The 23876-nt window shown below is 39.7% G+C and overlaps 1 protein-coding gene and 1 long non-coding RNA gene across 3 annotated transcripts in view; one reads left to right on the forward strand and one right to left on the reverse strand.

Moving 5' to 3' along the window:
• LOC148000453 (uncharacterized) overlaps window positions 1-23876 on the reverse strand; it is an 87356-nt gene that overhangs the window by 44538 nt on the left and 18942 nt on the right. Inside the window, exon 1 of one of the 2 annotated variants that reach the window (XR_015639723.1) lies at window positions 2305-2395. The exons of the other annotated variant lie outside the window; for it this stretch is intronic. This is a non-coding gene — a long non-coding RNA (uncharacterized LOC148000453). Of the gene's footprint in view, window positions 1-2304; window positions 2396-23876 lie in introns of those variants that run through there. 2 annotated transcript variants of the gene reach the window in all.
• LOC148000454 (uncharacterized) overlaps window positions 7550-23876 on the forward strand; it is a 79064-nt gene continuing 62737 nt past the window's right edge. The window contains exon 1 of the mRNA XM_087589353.1: window positions 7550-7958. Coding sequence (XP_087445479.1) covers window positions 7939-7958 — 20 coding nt within the window. The 5' untranslated portion in view covers window positions 7550-7938. The remainder of the gene's footprint in view (window positions 7959-23876) is intronic.

Raw genomic sequence — 23876 nt, forward strand, 5'->3', positions numbered from 1 at the left:
TGCTGTGATGATAACAGGTCTGAACCTCTGAAGCTGTAAACCAGCCCTAATGAAATGGTGTCCTTTTAAGAGTTGCCTCGGCCATGGTGTCTGTTCACACAACTAAAGTCCTAAGCTGAGGAATATTGAATGGCTGTGAAGTACCTATAGAAATGTTCAACAACCTTAGTCATCAGGGGAATGGAAATCAAAACAATGCTGAGATTCCTCCTCACACCCCTCAGCATGGCTAAGAACAAAAACTCAGGTGATGACAGATGCTGGCAAGGATGTGGAGAAAGAGGAACACTCCTCCACTGTTACTTGGATAGCAAGCCAGTACAACTGCTCTGGAAATCAGTTGGGAGTTTCCTCAGAAAATTGGACATAGTACTACCTGAGGACCCAGGTATACTCATTCCTGGGCATAGAATCAATAGATGCTCCAACATATAACAGACAAACATGCTCCAGTAAGTCCATAGAAGCCTTATTTTTAATAGCTAGAATCTGGAAAGAACCCAGAAGTCCATCAACAAAAGAATGGATACAGAGAATGTGGTACAATTACACAAACGCAGTACTACTCAGCTATTAAAAAGACAATGACTTCATGAAATTCATAGGCAAAAGGATGGAACTAGAAAATATCATCTTGAGTGAGGTGACCCCAGAAAATAACACAGATGGTGTGCACTCACTGATAAGTGAATAGTAGCCCCAAAGCTCAGATGAGCCAAGGTGCAATCCACAGATCACATAAAGCTCAAGAAGAAGGACAACCAAAATGTCTATGTGTCAGTATTTCTTAGAAGGGGGAACAAAAATATTTATAGTAGGAAATATGAAGCCAAAATTTGGAGAAGGGTTTGGAGAAAAGTATAAATAAATAAATAAATTTAAAAAATCAAAATAAAAATAAAGAAAACATCCACAGTATATGGGGAATTGACAGCACTTTATCAAATTACACTGATCCATAGAGATAACTGCATGCAGAAGACAGAAACTTAGTCCATTTCTACACCAAGCACAGAAGTCAATGCCACATACATCACATACATACGGATCTGCATAATACTTCACACAACAAATGTGGCAGAGGAGAAAGTAGGAAATATGTTTGACTTTACTGTACAGAATGGTACTTCCTGAACATTAGTCCTATAGCACAGAGAATAAAAGCAACCATTCATAAATCATACCTCCTGAAATTTAAAACATGGCATAAATCAATGATCATCATCATTTGACTGAATATGATGCCTCTGCCATTCGTAAAAATCTTAATAGATTCTTATAAAAATAAGTATATTTACAATACAAACCAAGATAAACCTTATCTATTAAGCTTCACACCTACCAAGTAGCATTCATGATACGTAAAGTAGTCTGCATGATTTCAGAACAGAAATGCAAACATGGTTATCCCAAAGCTACAAATACTGCAAAGTAAACCAGTTACTGGCTCGTAAGATGTTCTGGTACAGTAGTGGAACACATATTATGGAAATAATTCTATTTCCTGATTCTATTTCAGACACACTCTATGTGATGGAAGCCAGGCCTGAAACTGCTAAAGCAGCCAAAACCCTAAGAGTAGATATGTCCTGAGCCAAGAGGAAAACTCAGTACTCTTATCCGTATCAATGAAATGACTGTCATAGCTATAGATCTGTGTTTGGAACCCTCATTAGAAAAGCATCATCTTCTTGTAGGCTATAGACACTAACACAGAGACCCCAACCTGGAAAGTGTACAGAGAAGGTGGTAACTCCATTTTAAATGGGATGACTCCTTTACGTCTCTCCCTCAAGACTTCATTATCTCTATAGCAAATAAACGTAGAGATTCTAAGAGATTGGGGTGATAGATTACTGTAGTGAGTGACTTACAGACATAATACCAAGTAACTAGTAAAAGAGAAGAAAAAACAACATGGAATCTGAGAAGTAATACTAAGAAGTCAATAGGATTCAAACAAGGAATTGCTGAGTGGATGAAGGTAGAGGTCAGTACTTTCCCTTTCGTGCATTCAGAGGACCTGTGGGAGCATCACCTAAGGACGGCACAATGGCACCAGCCACCCTGTGTTTCCCTTCAGTATTTAGGTATTTTAGTAATATCTGCAATTTAATGAGTATAAATATCCTCCACTTGGGAAGACAGATGTGATGTTTGGATTCCACTGAGCATGGATGTTTGTTAAAATTTATTCTCAGTCTAATAGGTCAGGTCTGCACCTGAAGGGTGCACTGTGCACTCACTGATTTTGGTGAACAGGATTTTATGTGTGAAAAGAACAAATACTTCTCACGCACTTACCAGATGATGCAATCCAGGAGATTGGAACCTTGATCAAGGAGAATCCATGTCTCTGTGACTGCAGTGTCCTGAAAATGACTCATTTCTTCTTCTTTTTCGTGATTAGGCAGGTAGCAGGCCAGTAACAAGAATGAATATATATATCCAATTGAATTAAATTTTTTCAGAAATAAGTGACATCATGAACAGCAGATGACAATTGGAGAAATGGTAAGTTATGGAGTCAGGTCTTCACATGTTATAAAGTTGTAAAGGAAAGGCAGCAGAGCATTGTGAGAAAAACAGTCCAAGGAGATCAATGGACCCAGATGTGTAACCCTGTAGCTATCTGCCCAGGGTTTCAACAGAGGTCAATGTGTTGCATTGTTGAGATGGCAGCTCTGTCCCCCTTTGCACAAAATCAGATGCCACTTAGGCTCATGCACTGCTTCCTCAGGACTTAGCCCTTCCTTTAGGTTAGTTGTCAGTGTTCACAGCCTGCACTAAGCCAACCTTATCAATCAGGCCACTGTTCAGTATTCATTTTAATCTCTCAGAGACTCTCAGTCCACTCCTTTGTAGCTTCCCATCACACATGTGCCTTCTTGCCTTTAGCTGTTTGTATGTAGTGTTTCTAGGTTTCTGGTTTGTGCTGTCTTCACTGTAACCCTCCACCATAGAGCCTATAGTTTGACCAAACACTGACCTCTAACTCCGTCTTTCAGTTAAATCTCTTCCCGATATATACTACATGCACTTAATATGTGAAGGGAGTGTACATTGCCTGTCCCTCTGATTTGTGAGGATATATCATAAAGTTGCTAAATAGAACACCTTGGTGTCACAGACTGTATTGTTTGTCCAAGGGACTTAGCATATGAGTTTTGAATTAAACTGCTTGCCTCTTAATTGTAAGAGTTTCCCATTAAAATGTTCAAAGTGAAAGTCTTGCATTTTAAAATTTTTATTGCATCAGTAGCTTTTTTAGTGTATTTTCAAGGGAAAACAATCTTTAACCCTACTCTTACTTCTCATATTATCAAGTCATGTGTTATTAGTTGGCAAAGAGAAGACAGTTGAAATGTGGCTTCTCTGAATTTTCTTTCTTTCCTTTCCTTCCTCCTTTCTTTCCTTTTTTTCTTTCTTTATTTTTGTAAAACGTTTATTCTGCTCCCTCCACAAGTGGCCATTAATGGTGACTTTATGAGCCATTCCAAATACCTGAGATGATGGTGATGCTCCATTCTCGTGTAGGGCGTTTTGAGGAAAACACCCTTATTATATTCATGACTGTCATTACTTTGTCACATCCAGAAGACCTAGTTTCACAGCACGTCTCCCCACATTTTGTCCTTATATCTTTTCTGACTCCCTCTTCCACAACAGTAACTGAGCCTTGGAGGATGTTGTGCTGTTTGATTTTAATGAACTTTCCATAAATCTACATATAATCTGGGAAGACTGAATCAGAGTAGAGGAATCTTCTCCATCACATTGTCTTGAAGGAAGTCTGTGGGTCATTTTCTGTGGTTAAGGTAGAATGTCCCCTGTAATTGTAGGTGGTGATACTAGATGTTGGTACTTCTGGGTGGATGGGCCTCAGTTGTATAAGAAAACAGGTTGAGGGGCTGGGGATTTAGCTCAGTGGTAGAGCGCTTGCCTAGGAAGCGCAAGGCCCTGGGTTCGGTCCCCAGCTCCGGAAAAAAAAAAAAAAAAAAAGAAAAGAAAACAGGTTGAGCAAATCATGTGAACAAGGCAGTAATCTCTGCCCCTCCCCACTCTCTCTCTCTCTCTCTCTCTCTCTCTCTCTCTCTCTCTCTCTCTGTGTGTGTGTGTGTGTGTGTGTGTGTGTGTGTTTGTAAGTGACAAAGTCCATATGTAGAGGTGAGAGTGCAATGTCTTAGAATTGGTTTGATCCTCCTACCAAGATTGCAGGTCATCAGGCTTGAATGGAAAATGATCTTAGGTGCTGTGTCATCTCAATGGTTGCTTTTCTACAAATTTCTTCCCATTGACATTCTTTTCATTTAAAAAGCAGAAGCATTTCTAATATTTCTGTCACTTTCTAAGTACATCAAATCTTAGACAATATTAAGGAACACGTAAGGATGTGCAAGTACTTTAGAGGCAGTGCGAGTTTGCTTCACACATGGAAGGCAGCTCTCGAACTGTGAAGACAAGCACAACATTTTAAGGGAAGTAAATAATTTTTAGTACAATAAATAATTGTATAAGACACCAGGGCCTGACACTCAAGTTCCTGATTTTTTTAATTCATTTGTGTCCAGAAGAAGTCAGTGTGTTTTTCCTGCTGTTTGAAATATTTCCAGAAGTTTATGTAAAGGTATAGGCTTATAGCAATTTTTTGTCCAAAATATATAAAGATGTCTAAAATCTCAACAGTAAAAGGTCAGCATGGGCAATGGATTTCAAGACCTTTCTCCAGAGATTTCCAGCTAGATACCTAGCTAGAAGAACATACCAACCAGAAAAGCAACAACTTTTGGTCCAGCCCCTGCTCCAGTTGCTCAGGCCACACATGAATATCGAGCTGCATATCTGCCACACATGTACTGGGAGGCCTGTCTCCAACCCCTGTATGTTCTTTTGCTGGTGGTTCAGATGCTGAGAGCCCAAAGTGTCAAGTTTAGTTAACTCTGCTGGACGGCCTATGGAGTTTCATTCCCCTTGAGGGCTGCAATCCTTCTTCTGAATCTTGTATATGAGTCCTTAAGTTCTACCCAGTGTTTAGCTGTGGATGTCTGCATCTGTCTGAGTAAGCTGTTCAGTGGAGCCTCTCAGAGGACAGCCATGCTAAACACTTGTCTGTAATTGTTATAATTGTTATAAAATACTCTGTTATAGAGTATTATGAAATGTCAAGGATTGGTGCTTGCCCACAGATGGGTATCAAGTTTGGCTAGTATCCCTCAGTCTCCACTCTGTCATCAATTGCTGATTTTTTCTTTCAGTTTGTTTATATGGCAGATGACTTGTTGAGTGTTTGTAACTGAACCATCCCTGCTTTCCTGGTATAAAACCTACTTTGCAAGTATTTTCTGTAGTTGTTTTGAAGAGACTTCGATAGCTCAGTTCACAGAGCACTGGAGTGTAGTTGACACATACATTTCACAAATACTCTTATAAGTTTCTCATTTATATATAACATATAGTATAATAAAATGATATATATATATATTCATATGCTGAGTGTGTAGGTCAGTGGTGGAGCACTTGTATGGCACATGTGAGACTGTAAAGGAACTGAGAAATAGCAACCTTCTATATTACTGTTGGAACTATAAATATAAAATGGTTCAGCCTCAAGCAGCTGAATGTGCACAGAACTTACAAATGACAAAAGGGAGGAACCCCAAGAAGTATAGCATGATGAATAGGTAAACAAAGTGTGGCGTATCAATACAATGGACTAGTATCTAGCAATGACAAGAGGTATTCATAATAATCCTAAAACATGAAAACACATTACAATCCGTAAACTCAGTGAAAATAGCATTTTTAATGACCAAAAAGCTTTATTTTTATATTAGATCATTAATTTCTATTAAATACCTAGAATGAACTGGTTGGTGGTGACATATGCCTTTAATCCCAGCACTCAAGAGGCTGAGACATGTAGTTCTCCATGAGTTTAAAGCCAGCCTGGTCTACAGAGTTAGGTATCGGACAGCCAGGGATGCTACACACACACACACACACACACACACACACACACACACACACACACGGACATACACGCACTCACACAATCAATCAATCAATCAATCAATCAATCAAACAAAACCTCAAAAACAAGACAACAAAAAGAAATCAATCAATTAAACACAACAACTGCAGCAGCAGCAGCAGCAGCAGCAACAACAGCAACAACAAACACTAACAGAATGAGAAACGTAAAGCAGAAGTTAGATTGGGTACCAGCTTGTTTCCTCATTAATCAAAGGGCCCCTCAGAAAACCATTCATATTATGGGCTATTGCAATGGCATTGGAGCTGTACACAACCTGGTTTTAAGGTTCTATATTTGAAGGTCATACTTCTATCATCAAAGAGGGATAGTTGGAACTGGTGCCTAAAAAGTTGATAGGGGGTAGGCTGTGGAGTAAAAAAGAGTAACTTGTAATGGCCCAGGGTTTCCTGTCAAAGATGAGAATGTTTTTAAAACAATAGGGTAATGGGAGCATGACTTTAATAAAGTACTAAGAAACCACTACTACATTGTACGCTTGTAAGTAATGAACTTAGCACATAAGTTTACTACATACCTGTGAACCTATTATTATTGAAACATTATGCTTATTTCCTATGTGTGAAAGTTTTGCCTATGTGTCTGTCGGTGCACTACATGCATGTCTGGGCCTGTGAAGATATAAGAGGGGTCTAGATCACCTGGAATTAGATTTGAAGATGCTTTTGGGCTTCCACATAGTTGTCATTGTAGGTTGCACGGTTTGTAGGTGACAGATATTGAGGATTACCTTTGCCCTCCAGTAGCAGACAGGGTACCTTCCAGTATTATGAACTCTGGTTAGTAGGGTGAAGAGTCTAGCTAGACCCCGGCTCAACCTCTCCCACTGTGATGACAGAAGTGTTACCATCAGAAATCAGTCCTGAACATCAGATTGTGTAGACCAACCAATAGTCTTGACACAAGCCTGTGACAGTTGAGGCTTCCTATAGGACCCTATGGTTAATGACTCAGCAGTTTGTTACCCATTCCTGTTACTGGAGGTGAAATTGTGTGACACAAGATGTCTAGGTGGAGCCTTGTGTCCTCTGTTAGTTTTTGGCTCCGTATGTATTCCCTTGGCGCATGCATGCATATATATATATATAAATATATATGTGTATATATATGTATTTATATATGTATTTTTTTCATTTGTTTTTTTAACTTGGTGACAAATATTAAACTGTTATACTTGGCACTTTTTGCTTTTGTTCGCTGAGAGAAATGTAGAATAAACCCACAGTGTTTTTGGAATAGGTGAATGATTGCCTTTTAAGGTGACTGGCATTGACAGTAGTGGAAAAATAAATAACCCCAAAATAACATACATGTATTAATAAATCATGTCAGGGAGAAAAGTACTGAGACAGAGGTCACAGAGACCTCTCCGTGATGAAAAGAGAAGTGGCCTCGATCCTGGACATGCTTGGGGCGTTTACCTCCCTGGCCGTTTTGAGACTGTCCATTCTAACCAGTGCTGGAGGACTCCTCCCCCGATCCATGTACTTCCGCTTCCTGGAGCTGTTGTGGGCCTTCACCAAGATGGCGGATGTGAGACTTGCTCCGTCTAGGCTGTCCAGTGTGGGTGAACCCCACATCAGCGGACTTCCAGAACACGCCCTATCCTTAAAGGCTTTGTGGTCTCTCGGGGCTGTCTGTCAGAACCAACAACTGCAGGATGGAGCTGCGGTCATCTCCACAAGGACTTCATCTGCTCAAGAGGTAAAGGGGCAGCGCGCAAGTCTGGAGTTTAGGAAGGAAGGATTTGGCCTGTGATACACAAGGAGCAAAGGCAGCCCTCACATACGTCCCTGTTTTCCTGCCTCATTACAAACAGCTCTGTGGCATCACATAAATCAGTCAGCAACCTTTCTACAAGGGCTCACAGAAGACATCTGAAGCAGATGACACCGTCTCTGGCAAGGTAACTTACTACTTCTGAGATAGAATCTCACTTTGTGGGCAGCCTGGTCTACAGAGAAACCCTGGCTCAAAACACCAAACCAAAGCAAAACCCCAAAAACATTAACAGAGCCCAGGCAATCTCACAAGTCTCTGCAGCACCATTTGCCAAACAGCAAGTCAAGGCGTTCTGCTGCTCTCCCTAGCTGCTTGTCTTTCTTCAGGATCCCTAAGCATCCTTTTCATGATGGGTACCAGGTGACCCATGATTTGAAGACAGAGCCCAAGCCTGGGGACTCCTGAGTCTATACCTGCTGAAAGCTCTTAGTCATATGAGACCTCCACCCTGTGTGACAGCAGGTCCTAGGCCTTAATGAAACTACCTCATTTTATTTTTATGTATAACTTAAGTTGTGTAAACATACAAAAAGGCACACAGATACAGACACACATGCACGCGGGCAAACACACACACACACACACACACACACACACACACACACACACACACACACAATCGTTTTACCTCTGTGTATTTTCTGTGTACCATATGTGGTAGAACCTGGTGCTGGTTCCCCTGGGGCTGCAGCTATAAACAGTTGTGAGCTGCCCTGTGTGTCCTAGCAATCAGAACTGAGTGTTATTCAAACCAAAACTAGAGCTGGTCACTGCCATGCCCCCATGTAGATTTTCTTTTTGTTTTTCCTGTTTTTGTTCTTTTTGTTCTTTTTTCTTTTTTCTTAGATATTTTATGTATTTACATTTCAAATGTTATCCCCATCCCCCCTCCATAACCCCTGATTCTATGAAGACTTTATTAATATATAGAGCATTAATTATAATAGACAGCACTCGAAAATTTATCATAAGACAAATTGTCAACTTTAGGGCAATATCAATAATGAATATTAGATCAACATTACCTGTTTGCTAATGGATAAAAGACATTTTGAACAGGAACTGTGACCATGTCCCCTTCACAGAAGGTGAGTGAGGACCTTCTGTTCTGTTGATTTTGCACTGATATACATGTGAAGGTTAGAGATTGCCATTGTCTTTCTCTCACTTTCCAGTGCCCCACACATGTGGAGCTAAGTGTGTAGTGGTCAGAGGACAGAGCCAACTGACGGTTCTGTTCTGGCTTCTGAGGACTGAACTCAGGCCATCAGGCCTCCCTGTGGGTTCCACCCCTGGTCCCTCTGTTCTGGAGAGAAACCTCACCCAGCCACACCCTCGTGTGATTGATTTACTATCTTGGAGCACATTGCTATTCACACTTGCAGGCAAGTAAGCCTTGGGGCTCCCCTTATCCCCACATCTACAGTCAGGTTTTCAGGGCAAATGTTTTACCAAGTGAGGTTTACCAACCGCAAAAGCGCTTCATTATTTTTCTGCGGGGGGGCGATTTTTTCCTTTTCTTTTATTTTCCCGGTCAATATTAAATTGGATGTATCTTATTTACATTTCAATTGTTATTCCCTTTCCCGGTTTCCAGGCCAACATCCCCCGAACCCCTCCTCCTCCTCTTCTATATGGGTGTTCCCCTCCCCATTCTCCCCCCATTACCTCACCCCAAGAATCCCATTATTTAAGGGTCCAGCCTTGGCAGGACCAATGGCTTCCCCTTCCACTGATGACCTTACTAGGCTATTCATTGCTACCTATGCAGTTGGAGTCCAGGGTCAGTCCATGTATAGTCTTTAGGTAGTGGCTTAGTCCCTGGAAGCTCTGGTTGCTTGGCATTGTTGTTCATATGGGGTCTCAAGTCCCTTCAAGCTCTTTCAATCCTTTCTCTGATTCCTTCAACGGGGGTCCCGTTCTCAGTTCAGTGGTTCGCTGCTGGCATCCACTTATGTATTTGCTGTATTCTGGCTGTGTTTCTCAGGAGAGATCTACATCTGGTTCCTGTCAGCCTGCACTTCTTTGCTTCATCCATCTTATCTAGTTTGGTGGCTGTATATGTATGGGCCACATGTGGGGCAGGCTCTGAATGGGTGTTCCTTCTACGTCTATTCTAAACTTAGCCTCCCTATTCTGGGGGTGGGGGGATTTTTATTTGATATTTTTTGTTCCCATTTCAAATGTTATCCCCTTTCCTAGTTTCCCATCCATGAACCGCCTATCACATTGCCCCTCCCCCTCTTCTATTAGGGTGTTTTCCCACCCATCCACTCACCCCTTCCCACCTCCCTGTCTTAGCATTCCCTTACACTGGGAGGTGGAGCCTTGGCAAGACCAAGGGCTTCTCCTCTCATTGGTTCCCAAAAAGGTCATCCTCTGCTACATATGACCTGAAGACATGAGTGTGTCAATGTGTACTTTGTACATGGAGGGACATCTGGGTTCTTTCCAGCTCCAGGCAATTACAAAAAGGGTGCTATGATCATAATTTGAGCATGTGTCTTTGTTATATGTTGGAGCCCCTTTTAGATGTATGCCCAGGATGGGGTATAGCTGGGTCCTCAGGTAGTACTATGCCCAATTTTCTGAGGAACATGCTAAGTAATTTCTAGAGATGTACCAGCTTGCTCTCCCACCTACAAGGAGGAGTGTTCCTCTTTCTCCACATCCTCACCAACATCTGTTGTCACCTGAGATTTTGTTCTTAGTCATTCTACTGGTGTGAGGTGGAATCTCTTCATTTTCTTGATTTACATTTCCCTGATGATTAAGGATATTCAATAGTTCCTTAGGAGTTTCTGGGACATTTGATATTCCTCAGTTTAGAATTCTTTATTTAAGTTTGCACCTCCTCATTTTGTAATAGAGCTATTTGATTCTCTGGAGTCTAAACATAGATTTCTTTGTATACGTTGCATATTAGCCTTCTATCAGATGTAGGAGTCGTAAAGATCTTTTTCTAATCTGTTAGTTTCCATTTTGTCCTAATGACAGTGTCCTTTTCCTTGCATAATCTTTGCAATTTTTTGAGGTCTCATTTTTCGATACTTGAAATTGGAGCCTAAGCTATTGGTGTTCTATTCAGGAAAATTTCCCCAGTGCCCATGTGGTCCAGGCTCTTCCCCAATTTTCCTTTTATTATTTTGAGTGTATCTGCTTCTATGTGGAGATCCTCAATTCACGTGGACTTTAGCTGTGTACAGGGTGACAAGAAAAGTTTGATTTGCATTCTACATGCTGACTGCCAGTTGATTCAACAGCATTTGCTGGAAATGCTGTCTTTTTTCCACTGAATGACTTCAGTGTCTTTGTCAAACATCAAGTGACCAAAGTTGTGTGGGTTCATTTCTCTGTCTCCAATTCTACTCCCTTGATCAACCTGCCTGTCTGTGTACTAAACCATGCAGTTTTTATCACTATTGATATGTAATACAGCCTGACGCCTGGGATGGTGAGTCTCCCAGAAGTTCTTTCATTTTTGAGGACAGTTCTCACTACCCTGGATTTTTTATTATTCCAAATGAATTTGCACATTCCTCTTTCTACCTAAATGAGGAATAGAGTTGGAACTTTCATGGGAATTACATTGAATCTTAGATTGCTTTTGGTCAGATTTCCATTTTTACAATTTTAATCCTGCCAATATGTGAGCATGGGAAATCTTTCCATCTTATGAGATCTTGTTCAAGTTCTTTCTTTAGAAATTTAAAGTTCTTGTCAAAGAGATCATTCACTTGTTTGATTAGAGTCACAGCGAGGTATTTTATATCATTTGTTACTGTTTTGAAGGGTGTCATTTCCCTAATTCCTTTCTGAGCCTGTTTATCCTTTGAATAGAGGAAGGCAGTGGACTTTAGTGCTAATTCTTCAAGGTTTTCTCCATTTAGTTTGATATTGGCCACTGGTTTGCTCTATATTGTTTTTACTATGTTTAGGTATGGGCCTTGAATTCCTGATCAATCCAAGAATTTTAAAATGAAGGCTAGCCCTCACTTTTTACTTTACATACATTATAGTTTTTATTGGATGGAAGATTACTTAGATTTGTGTTGACTGTTGTAATTTAACACGCTCCACAGACATTGTTGTCAATTTCGAATCATTCACTAACTGTGAGCAGTTACTGGACTAATTAAAGTTCTCTAAGTGCCAGGAGCCATGTGGAGCTAGACAGGTTTAGTGTGTCAAGAGGGTCAGCTAGAAGCCCTGTTGGAGGCTTCCAGCCTATCCTACAGTGCCCGTATTCAAAACAAACAAAGAAAGCAAAATCTCATAAATGAGTTAGTCAGTAAATAAATAGTGTGATACCTAGAAAAGCAACACACGGGTGTCAAGCTTCTCTTTGGTTGCTGGTTTAGTCTTTGGGAGCCCTGGAGGGTCTGAATGGTTGATGTTGTAATTAATCTTATGGGGTTGAAACCCCTTCAGCTCCTCCAGTCCGTTTTCTTTTTCTTCTTCTTCTTCTTCTTCTTCTTCTTCTTCTTCTTCTTCTTCTTCTTCTTCTTCTTCTTCTTCTTCTTCTTCTTCTTCTCTTTTTTGATGGGATATATTTCTTAATTTACATTTTAGATGTACATTCCTTTCCCATTTTCCTATCCATAAGCCTCCTATCCCCTCCTCCTTCACCATAACTGAGGCCCTCCCATTCATTCTCCCGTTCTACACCCCCAGACATTCCCCCGCTCTGGGGTCCAACCTTGGCAGGACCAAGGACTTCCCCTTCCACTGGTGCCTAAGAAATGATATTCCAACTCTGCAACATATGCATTTGGAGTCCTGGGTCAGTCCATGTATGGTCTTTGGGTAGTGGTTTAGTCCCTGGAAGCTCTGGATGGTAGGCCTTGGTATTCTTATGGGGTGGCAAGAACCTTCAGATCTTTCAATTCCTTCTGGAATTTCCCCAAGGGAGTCCCGTTTTCAGTTGAGTGGGTTGGTGCTAGTGTTTACCTATGTATTTGACATGCTCTGGTTGTGTCTGTAGGAGAGACCTATATCTGGTTCCTGTCAGCATGCTCTTCTTAGCTTCATCAATCTTACCTAGTTTTGGTGGATACACACACACACACACACACACACACACACACACACACACACAAATTAAAAGGTGAGGAATATCGAATGGGCGAGAAGCACCTTAGGAAATGTTCAATATTCTTAGACATCAGGGAAATGCAAATCAAAAAATCCCTGAGATTCCACCTCACACCAGTCAGAAAGGCTAGGATAAAAATCTCAGGTGACAGCAGATGCTGGTGAGGATGTGGAGAAAGAGGAACACTCCTCCATTGTTGGTGGAATTGCAAACTGGTATAACCACTTTGGAAATCAGTCTGGAGGTTCCTCAGAAAATTGGACGTTGCATTACCTAAGGACCCAGCTATACCTCTCCTGGGCGTAGACCCAAATGATGCTCCAACATGCAACAAGAAAACATGCTCCATTATTTTCATAGCAACCTTATTTATAATAGCCAGAAACTGGAAAGGATTCAGATGCCTTCAACAGAGAAATTGATTCAGAAAATGTGGTACATCTACACAATGGAGTACTACTCAACTATCAAAAACAATGACTTCATGAAACTCAGAGGCAAATGGAAAGAACTAGAAAATATCAACCTGAGTGAGTTAACCCATTCACAGGAAAACACACATGTTGTACACTCAGTGATTATTGTATGTTAGCCCAAAAGCTCAAATTACCCTAGATGCAATCCCCAGACCCCATGAAGCTCAAGAAGAAGGATGAGCAAAATGCAGACGCTTGCAATCCTTAAAATGGGGGGAAAAAAGTATTCATAGGAGGGGATATGGAGGCAATCTTTACAACAGACACTCAAGGAATGGCCGTTCAGAGCCTGCCCCACATTTTTAAATAGTGTTATTTGGCTCTCTGGAGCCTAAGTTCTTGAGTTCATCTATTTTTGATACTAGCCTTGTGTCGGATGTAGTATTGGTAAAGATTTTTTCCCAATTTATAGGTTGCTGTTTTGTCCTAATGACAGTGTACATTGCCTTACAGAAGCTTTGCAGTTTTATAAGGTCCCATGTCTTGATTCTTGATCTTAGAGCATAAGCCATTGGCATTTTTTCAGGAAATTTTTCTCAGTCCCTACATGTTTGACACAGTTCCCCACTATTTATTCTATAACTTCCAGTGTATGTGGTTTGATGTGGTGGTCCTTGATCCATGTGGACTTAAGCTTTGTACAGGGTGATAAGAATGGATCATCTGCATTCTTCTACAGGCTGACCACCAGTTGAACCAGCACCATTTGCTGAAAATGCTCTTTTTTCCACTGGATGGTTTTGGCTCCTTTGTCAAAAATCAAGTGACCATAGGTGTATGGGTTCATTTCTGCATCTTCACTTCTATTGCACTTGTCTGTCTGTCTCTGTACCAATAGCATGCAGTTTTTTTTATCACTATTGCTCTGTATTACTGCTTGAGTTCAGGGATAGTGATTCCCCTGGAAGTGATTTCATTTTTGAGGATAGTTTTAGCTATCCTGGGTTTTTTGTTATTCCAGATGAATTTGCAAATTGTCTAACTCTCTGGAGAATTGGATTGGTATTTTGATGGGGATTGCGCTGAATCTGTAGATCGCTTTTGGTAAAATGGCCATTTTTACTATATTAATCCTGCCAATCCATGAGCATGGGAGATCTTTCCATCTTCTGAGGTCTTCTTCAATTTCTTTCTTCAGAGGCTTAAAGTTATTATCATACAGATCTTTCACTTGCTTGGCTAGAGTCACACCGAGGTATTTTTTATTATTTGGGACTATTAGGAAGGGTGTCATTTCCCTATTTCTTTCTTGGCTTGTTTCTCTTTTGTGTAGAGGAAGGCTACTGATTTATTTGAGTAATTTTAGATCCAGCCACTTTGCATAAGGTGTTTATCAGTTTTAGTAGTTCTCTGGTGGGACTTTTGGGTTCACTTAGATATACTATCATATCATCTGCAAATAGTGATATTTTGACTTCCACTTTTCCAATCTTTATCCCTTCGATCTCCTTTTGTTGTCTGATTGCTCTGGCTAAAACTTCAAGAACTATATTGAATAAGTAGGGAGAGAGTGGGTAACCTTGTGTAGTCCCTGATTTTCGTGGGATTGCTTCAAGTTACTGTCTATTTAGTTTAATGTTAGCAACTGGTTTGCTGTATATGGCTTTTACTATGTTTAGGTATGGGCCTTCAATTCCTATTCTTTCCAGAACTTTGATTATGAAGGGGTGTTGAAATTTTGTCAAATGCTTTCTCAGCATCTAATGAAATGATCATGTGGTTTTGTTCTTTCGGTTTGTTTATATAGTGGATTATGTTGATGGTTTTCTGTATATTAAACCATCCCTGCATGCCTGGGATGAAGCCTACTTGATCATGATGGATGATGGTTTTGATGTGTTCTTTGATTCTGTTTGCCATTTACAAGAATTTTATTGAGTATTTTTGTGTCAATATTCATAAAAGAAATTGGTCTGAACTTCTCTTTCTTCATGGGGTCTTTGTGTGGTTTCTGTATAAGAGTAATTGTAGCTTCATAGAAGGAATTTGGGAGTGCTCCATCTGTTTCTATTTGGGGGAATAATCGGGATAGTATTGCTGTGATATCTTCTATTCTGATAGAATTCTGCACTAAATCCATCTCGTCCTGGGCTCTTTTTGGTTAGGCGACTCTTAATCACTGCTTCTATTTCTTTAGGAGTTACAGGATTGTTTAGATGGTTTATGTGTTCCTCATTTAACATTGGTAAATGGTATTTGTCTAGAAAATTGTCCATTTCCTCCAGATTTTCCAGTTATGCTGAATATAGGCTTTTGTTGGATGATCTAATGATTTTTTTAATTTACTCAGATTTTGCTATGTCTCTCTTTTCATATATGATTTTTTTTTTGATTTGGCTACACTTCTCTGTGATCTCTGGTTAGTCTGTCTAAGTGTTTATCTATCTTGTTGATTTCTCAAAGAAACAGCTCCAGGTTTGGTTGAATCTTTATGTAATCCTTTTTGTTTCTACTTGCTTAATTTTAGCCCGGAGTTTGATTATTTGCTGCCCTCTACAAATACACCACTTGGGTGTATCTGTTTCTTTTGTTCTAGAGCTTTTAGGTGTGCTGTCATGTAGCTGAGTATGCTCTCTCCTGTTTCTTTTGCAGGCACTCAGAGCTATGAGTTTTACTCTTAGCACTGCTTTCATTGTGTCCCTTATATTTCGATATTTTGTATCTTCATATTCATTAAATTCTAAGAAGTCTTTATTTCTTTAATTCTTCCTTGACCAAGTTGTCATTGAGGATAGAGTTGTTCAACTTCCATGAATATGTGAACGTTCTGTCAGTTTGATATTGCACATTGGTTTGCTGTTCCTTGCTTTTATTATGTTTGGATTTGGGCCGTGAATTCCTGATTATTCAAGACTTTTAACATTAAGGGGTGGTGTATTTTGCCCAAGGCTTTTAATGATAATGTATTTTTTAGTTTGTTTATATAGTAGATTATGTTGATTGATATTCATATATTGAATCATCCCTGCGTCTCTGGGCAGAACTCTGCTTTATCATGATGAATGGTTATTTTAAGGCGTTCTTGAAATAGGTTTGTTAGAAATTTATTGAGTATTTTTGCCTCGATATTCATAGGAAAAATTGGTCTGAAGTTCTCTTTCTTTTTTGAGTCTTTGTGTGGTTTAGTTATCAACATAACTGTGGCTTCATGGAATTCCCAGAAGTTAAACTCCTGAGAGAAAAATAACCCTATTAAAAATGGGGTACAGAGGTAAAGAATTCTCAACTGATGAATTTCAAATGTCCAAGCAGCATATAAAGAAGTGTTCAAAATCCTTAGTCATGAGGGAAATGAAACTCAAAATGACCATGAGATTCTACCTCATATCAGTCTGAATGGCAAAGAGTAAAAACTCATGTGACAGCATATGCTGGCCAACATGTGGAAAAAGAGGAACAGCCCTCCATTGCTGTTAGCATTGCAGGCTTGTTCAATCACTCCGGAAATCAGGCTGGAGGTTCTTCAGAAAACTGGACACCGTGCCTCAGAACCAGATATATAACCCTGGGCATATACCTACAAAGATTCCCCAACATTTAACAAGGACACATGATCCACTATGTTCCATAGCAGCCTTATTTATTTATTTATTTATTTATTTATTTATTTATTTATTTATTTTCTTATTTTTAAATTTATTTATTTTTAATTTTTTATTATATGTTTCTTTACTTACATTTCAAAGGTTATTCCCCTTCCTGGTTTCCTGTCCATAAGCCCACATTCCTTCCCCTCCTTCTCCCCTATACAGGTATTCCTCCTATACATCCCCCTCATTGCCCTCCCCCATATTCCCCTGAACTGGCGGTCCAACCGTGGAAAGATCAAGGGCTTTCCCTTCCACTGGTGCCCCAACAAGGCTATTCTCTGCTACATATGCAGCTGGAGACCTGGGTCAGTCCATGTATAGTCTTTAGGTGATGGTTTAGTCCCTGGAGGCTCTGGTTGGTTGGCATTCTTGTTTTTATGGGGTTGCAAGCTCCTTCAAATCTTTCAATACTTCCTCTAATTCTGCCCAACAGGGTCCTCTTCTCAGTTTGGTGGTTTGCTGCTAGCATTGACCTCTGTATTAGACATGCTCTGGATTGTCTCTCAGGAGAGATCTATATCCGGTCCCTTTTTAGCTTCATCAATCTTATCTAGTTTTGGTGGTTGTATATACATGGGCCATATGTGTGTCAGGCTCTGAACAGCCATTTCTTGAGTCGCTGCTCTAAACTTCGCTTCCATATCCCATCACATGAATATTTTCCCCAATTTTAAGAAAATGTAGGAGCATCTGCATTTTGGTCATCCTTCTTCTTGAGCTTCCTGTGGTCTGTAGATTGTGTCTTGGGAAATTGGGTTTTTGACTAATATCCACTTATCAATGAGTGCATACCAAGTGTGTTTTTTGTCATTGAGTAACCTCACTCAGCATGATATTTTCTAGTTCATTCCATTTGCCTATGAATTTCATGAAGTCATTGTTTTTGATAGCTGAGTAATACTTCATTGTGTAGATTTATCACATTTTTTTGAATCCTTTCTTCTGTTGAAGGGCATCTGGGTTCTTTCCGGCTCCTGGCTATTATAAATAAGACTGCTATGAACATAGTGGAGCATGTGTCTTTGTTGTATGTTTGAGCATCTTTTGGGTATGTGCCCAAGGGTGGTAGAGCTGGGTGCTGAGGTAGTGTAATGTCCAATTATCTGAGGCTGGAGAGCCTGATTTCCAGAGAGGTTGTAGAAGTTTGCAATCCCCCCAACAATGGAGGAGTGTTCCTCTTTCTCCACATCCTCACCAGCGTCTGCTGTCACCTGAGTTTTTTTTTTTTTTTTTTTTTTTATCTCAGGGCTGTTTGATTTGCATTCACGTGATGACTAAGGATGTTGAACATTTCTTTAGATGCTTTTTGGCCATTTGATAATCCTCAGCTGAGAATGTTTTCTTTAGCTCTGTACCCTATTTTTGATAGAGTGATTTGGCTCTCTGGAGTCTACCTCCCGAGTTCTTTGTATATTTTGGATTGATAATAGCTCTCTATCACATGTAGAATTGGTAAAGATCTTTTCCCAATCTGCTGGTTGCTGTTTTGTCCTAATGACATTGTCTTTTGCTTTACAAAAGCTTTGTAGTTTTATGAGGTCCCATTTGTTGATTCTTGATCTTAGAGCATAAGCCATTTTTGTTTTGTTCAGGAAATTTTCCCCAGTGCCCATGTGTTTGAGACTCTTCTCCAATTTTTCTTCTATCAATTCGAGTGTATCTGGTTTGATGTGGAGGTTCTTGATCCACTTGGATTTAAGCTTTGTACAGGGTGATAAGAATGGATCCATTTCCATTCTTCTATATGCTGACCTCCAGTTGAACCAGCACCATCTGTTGAAAATGCTATCTTTCTTCCATTGGACAGTTTTAGCTCCTTTGTCAAAGATCAAGAGGCTACAGGTGTGTGGTTCATTGCTGGATCGTCAATTCTGTTGCACTGATCTACCTGCCTGTCTCTGTACCAATACCATAAAGTTTTGAAGATTATTGCTCTGTAATACTGCTTGAAGTCAGGGATGGTGATTCCCCCAGAATTTCTTTTATTGTTGAGTACAGTTTTCGCCATCCTGGGGTTTTGTTATTCCAAATGAATTTGCAAATTGCTCTCTCTATCTCTATAAAGAATTGAGCAGGAAATTTGATGGGGATTGCATTGACCTGTAGATTGATTTTGGCAAAATGGCCAACTTTAGCATATTAATCCTGCTAATCCTTGAGCATGGAAGATCTTGTCATCTTCTGAGATCTTCTTCAATTTCTTCAGAGATTTGAAATTCTTGTCATACAGATCTCTCACTTGCTTGGTTAACATCACACCAAGGCATTTTATGTTATTTGGGACTATTGTTAAGGGAGCCATTCCCTAATTTCTCTCTCAGCCTGTTTATCCTTTGGGTAGAGTAAGGCTACTGATTTGTTTGAGTTAATTTTACACCCCGGCACTTTGCTGAAGTTGTTTATCAGGTTAAGGAGTTCTCTGGTGGATCTTTTGTGTTCGCTTAAGTACACTATCATATCATCTGCAAATAGTGATATTTTGATTTCTTCCCTTCCAATTTGTATCCCTTTGACCTGCTTTTGCTGTCTGATTGCTCTGACTAGGATTTCCGGTACTATATAGAATAAGTAGTGAGAGCATGAGCAGCCTTGTGTAGTCCCTGATTTTAGTGGGATGGCTTCAAGTTTCTCTCCATTTAGTTTGATGTTAGCTACTGGTTTGCTGTATGTTGCTTTTACTATGTTTAGATATGGGCCTTGAATTCCTGATTTTTCCAGGACTTTTATAATGAAGGAGTGTGGAATTTTGTCAAATGCTTTCTCAGTTTTTAATGAAATGACCATGTGCTTCTTATCTTTGAATTTGTTTATATAGTGGGTTACATTGATGGTTTTCCGTATATTAAACCATCCCTGCATGCCTGGGATGAAGCCTACTTGATGCTGATGGATGTTTTCTTAGATTTAGTTTGCAAGAGTTTTATTGAATTTTTGTAGTTTTATGAGATCCCATTTGTCCATTCTTGATCTTAGAGTATAAGCCATTGGTGTTTTGTTCAGGAAATCTTCTCCAGTGCCCATGTGTTCAAGACGCTTCCCCACTTTTTCTTCTATTAGTTTGAGTGTATCTGGTTTGATGTGGAGGTCCTTGATCCACTTGGACTTAAGTTTTGTACAGGGTGATTAGCATGGATTGATCTGCATTCTTCTACATGCTGATGTCCAGTTGAACCTGTACCATTAGTTAAAAAATGCTTTTTTCCATTGTATGGTTTTGGCTCCTTTGTCAAAAATCAAGTGACCATATGTGTGTGGCTTCATTTCTCGGTCTTCAATTCTATTCCTCTGGTCTATCTGTCTGTCTCTGTACCAATACCATACAGTTTTTATCATTATTGCTCTGTAATACTGCTTGAGTTCACGAAAGTGATTCCCCTGGAAGTCCTTTTATTGTTGAGGATAGTTTTAGCTATCCTGGGTTTTTTGTAATTCCAGATGAATTTGCAAATTGTTCTGTCTAACTCTCTGAAGTATTGGATTGGTATTTTAATGGGGATTGCATTGAATCTGTAGATTGCTTTTGGTAAAATGGCCATTTTTACTATATTAATCCTGCCAATCCATGAGCCTGGGAGATCTTTCCATCTTCCGAGGTCTTCTTCAATTCCTTTCTTCAGAGGCTAGAAGTTCTTATCATACACTTATAAAAGTTCTTATCTTTTCACTTGCTTGGTTAAAGTCACACCAAGTTATTTTATATCATTTGGGACTATTTTGAAGGGTATCATTTCCCTAATTTCTTTCTTGGCTTGTATCTCTTTTGTGTTAGAGGAAGGCTATTGATTTATTCGAGTTAAATTTATACCCAGTCACTTTTCTGAAGGTGTTTATTAGGTTTAGTAGTTGTCTGATGGAACTTTTGGGATCACTTAAATATACAATCTTATCGTGTGCAAATAGTGATATTTTGACTTCTTCCTTTCCAATCCGTATCCCGTTGATATTATTTTCTTGTCTGATTGCTCTGGGTAGAACTTCAAGAACTATATTGAAGAAGTAGGGAAAGAGTGGCCAGCCTTGTCTAGTCCCTGATTTTAGTGGGATTGCTTCATGTTTATTTCCGTTTAGTTTAATATTAGCTACTGGTTTGGTATATATGAATTTTACTATGTTTAGATATGGGCCTTGAATTTCTCTTCTTTCCAGGTCTCTTATCATGAAGGGGTGTTGAATTTTGTCAAATTCTTTCTCAACATCTAATGAAATGATCATGTGGTTTTTATCTTTCAATTTGTTTATATAGTGGATTACAGTGATGGTTTTTCGTATATTAAACCATCCCTGCATTTCTGTGATGAAGCTGATTTGATCATGATGGATGATTGTTTTGATGTGCTCTTGGATTTGGTTTTCAAGAATTTTATTAAGTATCTTTGCGTCAATATTTGTAAGGGAAATTGATTTGAAGTTCTCTTTCTTTGTTGGGTCTTTGTGTGGTTTAGGTATAATAGTAATTCTGTCTTCACAGAAGGAATTCGGTAGCGCTACGTCTGTTTCAAATTTCTGGAATATTTGGATAGTATTGGTATGAGGTCTTCTATGAAGGTCTGATAGAATTCTGCACTAAACCCGTCTGGACCTGGGCTCTTTTTGGTTGGGAGACTTTTAATGACTGCTTCTACTACTTTAGAAGTTATGGGGTTGTTTCAATGGTTTATTTGTTCCTGATTGAACTTTGGTAACTGGTATCTGTCTAGGAAATTGTCCATTACGTGCAGATTTTCAAGTTTTGTTGAATGTAGGATTTTGTAGTAAGATCTGACGATTTTTTGAATTTCCTCTGATTCTGTTGTTATGTTTCCCTTTTCATTTCTGATTTTGTTAATTTGGACACACTCTCTGTGTCCTCTTGTTAGTGTGGCTAAGGGTTTATCTATCTTGTTCATTTTCTCAAAGAACCAGCTTTTGGCTCTGTTGATTCTTTGTATAGTCCTTTTTGTTTCTACTTGGCTGATTTCAGCTCTGAGTTTCATTATTTCCTGCGTTCTACTCCTCCTGGGTGTATTTGCTCCTTTTTGTTCTAGAGCTTTTAGGTGTGCTGTCAAGCTGTTGACCTATGCTCTCTCCTGTGTCTTTCTGCAGGCACTCAGAGCTATGAGTTTTCCTCTTAGCACAACTTTCGTTTTGTCCCATAAGTTTGGGTATGTTGTACCCTCATTTTCATTAAATTCTAAGAAGTCTTTAATTTCTTTATTTCTTCCTTTTCTAGGATATCATTGAGTAGAGCATTGCTCATCTTTAATTTCTTTCTTCAGAAGCTTGAAGTTCTTATCATACAGATCTTTCTCTTGCTTGGTTAAAGTCACACCGAGTTATTTTATATCAATTCGGACTATTATGAAGGGTGTCATTTCCCTAATTTCTTTCTCGGCTTATTTCTTTTTTGTATAGAGGAAGGCTACGGATTTCTTTGAGTTAATTTCATACCCAGCCACTTTGCTGGAGGTGTTTGTGTATTTTATGTATTTACATTTTAAATGTTATCCCCTTCTTTGCCTCTCCCATTCCTCTCTACAATCCCTGATTCTATGAAGACTTTCTTAATATATAGAGCATTAATGTTAATAGACAGTACTGGAAAATTAATCATAAGACAAATTGTCAACTTTGGGACAAAAATATCAATAATGAATATTAGATCAATATTACCTGTTTGCTAATGGATAAAAGACATATTGAACAGGAACTGTGACCATGCCCCCTCACAGAAGGTGAGTGAGGACCTTCTGTACTGTTGATTTTGCACTGATATACATGTGACGGTCAGAGATTGCCATTGACTTCCTCTCACTTTCCACACACGTGGAGCTAAGTGTGTAGTGGTCAGAGGGCAGAGCCAACTGACGGTTCTGTTCTACCACATTGTGGCTTCTGAGGACTGAACTCAGGCCATCAGGCCGCCCTGTGGGTTCCACCTCTAGTCCCTCTGTTCTGGAGACAAACTTTACTCTCCCACGTTCCTGGTGTTATTGATTTACTATCTTGGAGCACATTGATACTCACACTTGCAGGCAAGTAAGCTTTGGGGCTCCCCTTATCCCCACATCTACAGTCAGTTTCTCAGGGCAAATGTTTTACCAAATGAGTTTTACCTGCCACCACAGCCCTTCATTTTTTTGGGAGGGGTTTGTTTAATTTTTTTTATTTCCATTTCAAATGTTATCTTCTTTCCTGGTTTCCCATCCATGTACAGCCTATCACATCGCCCCTTCCCAATTTCTATGTGGGTTTTCCCCCACCCATCTACTCACCTCTTCCCACCTCACTGCTTTACCATTTTCTTACACTGGGGGATAGAGCCTTGGCAAGACCAAGGGCTTCTCCTCCAATTAGTTCCCAACAAGGCCATCCTCTGCTACATATGCACCTGAGGCCATGGGTCAGCCAATGTGTACTCTGTAGATGGAGGGACATCTGAATTCTTTCCAGCTCCTGGCATTTACTAATAAGGGTTCTATGAACATAATGGAGCATATTTCCTTGCTATATTTTGGAGCCCCTTTTGGGTATATGCCCACTAGGGGGTATAGCTGGGTCCTCAGGTAGTACTATGTCCAATTTTCTGAGGAACTTACAAACTAATTTCCAGAATTATTTTGCCAGCTTGCTCTCCCACATACAGTGGAGGAGTGTTCCTCTTTCTCCACATCCCCGTCAACATTTGTTGTCACCTTAGATTTTGTCCTTAGTCATTCTGAGTGGTGTGAGGTCAAATCTCAGCATTTTCTTGGTTTGATTTTTGCTGATGATTAAGGATGTTTAATAGTTCCTTAGGAGCTTCAGGGCCATTTGATATTCCTCAGCTTAGAATTCTTTGTTTAGCTCTGTACCTCATTTTGTAGTAGAGTTATTTGATTTTCTGCAGTCTAAACTTCTAGATT

This window comes from Rattus norvegicus, chromosome 16 (assembly GCF_021556685.1).
Source record: "Rattus norvegicus strain SHRSP/BbbUtx chromosome 16, alternate assembly SHRSP_T2T, whole genome shotgun sequence".
Taxonomy (NCBI): domain Eukaryota; kingdom Metazoa; phylum Chordata; class Mammalia; order Rodentia; family Muridae; genus Rattus; species Rattus norvegicus.